Below are 3,781 nucleotides of genomic sequence, written 5' to 3' on the forward strand. Positions count from 1 at the left end.
AAACGATTATTATTATTATGTCTGTTTTAAAATGGTTAAGACAAACAAGATGCACACGTAGTACCGATACATATCACCACCATCAATAACACACCCCTCCAATAGTAATAATAATAAAAAATCATCATGATGAATAATAACAACAACAACAACAACAAGACGTTGTTTATACTAACTATTAAAGCGTTTATTAACATTTAAAAACATTTTTAAAAGTTTAATTCTACCAGTATAACTGCAGTTGGAAAGTCCGATTGTTTTGTCTCATGAAACGAATATTCAACCACTTCAGTTAACTTGTTTTTCTCAACTTCAAATGCTCCCGTTTACAGGTCGGACAATAACGTCTGTTGCCTGTAGGTAATACACTAAGGGAGGGAGAGGTGGGTGGAGGAGGAGGAGATGATGGTGGGAGGGTGGGTTGACACCCTTTGCAACAAACCTGCCCACTGTAACAAAGCCAGGACACAACCAGACGCTGACGGTGTGACGTGATGCTGCACTGTTTTTTTGGGGGATAAATAACTTCACTTGTTGTAGTGGGGCTTCAAAGCATTGCCAGGCAGCGGACTGGGAGCAGGGGGTGCGCGCACGCACACTGCATTACGCACCAGGCTGCACTTGACTATTTGTATCAAGCTGGTTTTCTAGATCTGTTGAGTAAAGGAAACATATTTTAAAACTAAAAGACCTCATCTTTTTAAGGTTACAAATGTAGTCCTTCCATTCAGTTCATGGATAAACACATTGAAGTTGGATCCGAAACAGAAACAGCAGTAAATATGTTGGATACGTTGTAAAGCCTGCTATTTCTTCGATGCACAAAGGACATAAGCAAGTATTTAATCACCTTTTGATTCAACTGAATTAATTTTTTTCTTCATAGCCTACATCCTATACCTAAATATATTAAAAACTGAAATACTATGTGCGTTTAATATTACTGTCGTATCCTCCTGTAGGATCCCCATCATGGATGATACATTGGAGGGAATTAACCCGGCAAATGCAAGAGCTCTGTTACTGGCATGCGTGACTCTGCTGTTCTCCCTCCACCTGTGGCGCTGGCTGCAGCGGCAGCGCTCGAACCCCGGCCCGCCCGGCCCGCCCGGTCCGCTCGCCTGGCCGTTCGTCGGCAACGCACCGCAACTTGGCAACGCGCCGCACCTGTATTTTGCGCGCATGGCGAAGAAATACGGCAACGTCTTCCAAATCAAACTGGGCACTCGGACCGTGGTGGTGCTGAACGGGGACTCCATCAAACAGGCGCTGGTCAAGCAGGGAGCCGAGTTCGCCGGCAGACCGGACTTCACCTCCTTCCAGTACATCGGCGGCGGGGACAGCCTCGCGTTCGGCACCAACACGGACTGGTGGAAGATGCACCGCCGGGTGGCCCAGTCCACCGTCCGCATGTTTTCCACCGGGAACCCGCAGACCAAGAAGGCGTTTGAGCACCACGTCCTCTGCGAGGTCAGGGAGCTGCTGCAGCTGTTTGTGGAGAAAACCAAGGCGCACCAGTACTTCCAGCCCATGACGAACCTCGTGGTGTCCACGGCCAACATCATGAGCGCGGTGTGCTTTGGCAAAAGGTACTCCAACGAGGACGAGGAGTTCCTGCAGGTGGTGGGCAGGAACGAACAGTTCACCAAAACGGTGGGGGCGGGGAGCATAGTGGACGTGATGCCCTGGCTCCAGTACTTCCCCAACCCCATCAAAACCATATTTGACGACTTTAAGTCGCTCAACCTGGAGTTCAACACGTTCATTAGAGACAAAGTCATGGAGCACAGGAAGAACTTCCAGTCGAGTGTCATCAGAGACATGACGGACGCCTTCATAGTGGCGATGGATGCGCTGAGGGATAAATCGGGGCTCGCGCCAAGGAAGGACTACGTGGCCCCCACGGTGGGGGACATATTTGGAGCGAGTCAGGACACCCTGTCGACCGCACTGCAGTGGATCATCCTCTTACTTGTCAAGTAAGCAACATTTTACCGCTCGTTTTTACAGAGCTTTTTAGACACAAGCAGGCAACATCAGATAATAATACATCATACCGCTGCTGAGGCTGCACAGACTTGAGGAAGTTCAGTAGCATGTGTGTTATGTAACAGCCAGGGGGGGGGGGGGGGCACAGGCAGGTATCGGCAGCGTGACATCAGCAGCTGAAACTGCACACCAGTGAAAGTGCCCAGTCAGCATTTTACCGTGCAAGTAGCGAGATCTTTGGCAGTTTATTTTAATTTTTTTTTTACACAAGATCATTTTTCTGATCTCACATGATTGTTCGATCACATTATGATGCCTTGATGTAGTCTTGAGCTATTCTTTTTGGTTGTTGATCGCTGTGTGAAACGCTCAATAAATGTGCCCACGCATCACATCCTTACTGTGTTACTGAATGTCAGGCAGCTTTCTACACTGTCACTTATCAGGTCATGATGTAAAGTGAAAGAGAAATGAGTGTAACCTCCATCAGTGAGGGTGTCGCCATTAAACGTAGCTCTCCACCTGTGAACGCAGGTTCCCTGAGATGCAGGTGCATCTCCAGCGGGAGGTGGACAAGGTGGTGGACCGCAGCCGGCTGCCTTCCATCGAGGACCAGCCGCGGCTGCCGTACGTCACGGCCTTCATCTATGAGGTGATGCGCTACACCAGCTTCGTGCCGCTCACCATCCCCCACTACACCACCGCGGACACCTCCATCATGGGCTACGCCGTGCCGAAGAACACGGTCGTCTTCGTCAACCAGTGGTCCATCAACCACGACCCGGCCCGGTGGGACCATCCGGAGACCTTTGACCCCCAGCGCTTCCTGAGCCCGGACGGAGAGCTGAACAAGGACCTGGCCGGCGGCGTGCTCATCTTCTCCCTGGGCAAGCGGCGGTGCATCGGCGAGGAGCTGTCCAAGCTGCAGCTGTTCCTCTTCACGTCGCTCATCGCCCACCAGTGCCACATCACCGTGGACCCGGCCCGGCCCGTCAAAATGGACTTCAACTACGGCCTGACTCTGAAACCGCACCCTTACTCCATAGCAGTGACTCTGCGGGAAGATATGAGGCTGCTGAATGTGGCTACCAGGCAGGCCGTGCCCGAGCAGGAGGTCAAGGCCCATAAAACAGACTCATAAACAGAAAGACAAAAATAAACACTGTAATAAGCAAAACAAATGAAGGCTGGAACACAAAAGACTAATGAACTCTAGCTCATGTTTGTGGGCTGAAAACTATATTTATAAGCTGAAATCTCAGGCAAAATTCTCATCACTGATTACTGACTCATTTTAGAGCATTATAGTGCCAGGAAGGAACAGATGTTGCGTCTGTTTTAGAGGAGACACGGCGTATAAGCCACGCCCCCCACAACCAGCAGTTCACCGTTACCATTTAGCAATTAGCATCTTCTTTTGATCCATCGAGGTGGAATCGATTGAAAAGCAGAAACCATTAAGCAAACATCGACGTCATAGTGTTAGCAGAGCTTTTCTATTAACATTTTCGCTGCCAAATTAAAAGAGACATCACCAAAATGTCAGCTTTTCAGGAATCCTTTCAATTTGGCCGCCATTTTAATAATGTTCTTCTTTACAAGGGTCGCAATGTCCAACTTCACGAAATGTGTGTGATAGTTGACAAAAGTAATGTGCCACTTAAGGTCAGACCGATGCAGTGATTCTGCGTGAACAGACGAATAAGCTCATGGAGTGCATCAGCCCTTTAGCCTAATGTCTACTAACATTAATATGTTTCATATATATATACATATATATATATACATATAC

General features: G+C 48.6%; 1 protein-coding gene across 2 annotated transcripts; it reads left to right on the forward strand.

The window, feature by feature from the left end:
* The first annotated feature begins 483 nt into the window (after positions 1 to 483).
* cyp1b1 (cytochrome P450, family 1, subfamily B, polypeptide 1) lies at positions 484 to 3,726 on the forward strand. 2 transcript variants are annotated; one of them, XM_031877042.1, is made up of 3 exons: positions 484 to 838; positions 963 to 1,979; positions 2,524 to 3,726. In XM_031877042.1, exons 2-3 carry the CDS (start codon positions 973 to 975, stop codon positions 3,128 to 3,130), a joined length of 1,614 nt encoding a protein of 537 aa, XP_031732902.1. In that variant the 5' UTR covers positions 484 to 838; positions 963 to 972; the 3' UTR covers positions 3,131 to 3,726. The 2 variants fall into 2 exon arrangements, with proteins under 2 accessions (XP_031732902.1, XP_031732891.1); XM_031877031.1 differs by having other exon boundaries at positions 484 to 834.
* The last annotated feature ends 55 nt before the right edge of the window (positions 3,727 to 3,781 follow it).

Source organism: Anarrhichthys ocellatus, unplaced genomic scaffold (genome assembly GCF_004355925.1).
Source record: "Anarrhichthys ocellatus isolate YVR2014 unplaced genomic scaffold, GSC_Weel_1.0 scaffold3, whole genome shotgun sequence".
NCBI lineage: Eukaryota > Metazoa > Chordata > Actinopteri > Perciformes > Anarhichadidae > Anarrhichthys > Anarrhichthys ocellatus.

What these genes read in the sequence shown, in the direction of transcription:
- cyp1b1 (XM_031877031.1), top strand. An exon ending in ATCATCCTCTTACTTGTCAA is followed by an intron (nt 1,980 to 2,523) that starts GTAAGCAACATT and finishes CTGTGAACGCAG; the next exon opens with GTTCCCTGAGATGCAGGTGC.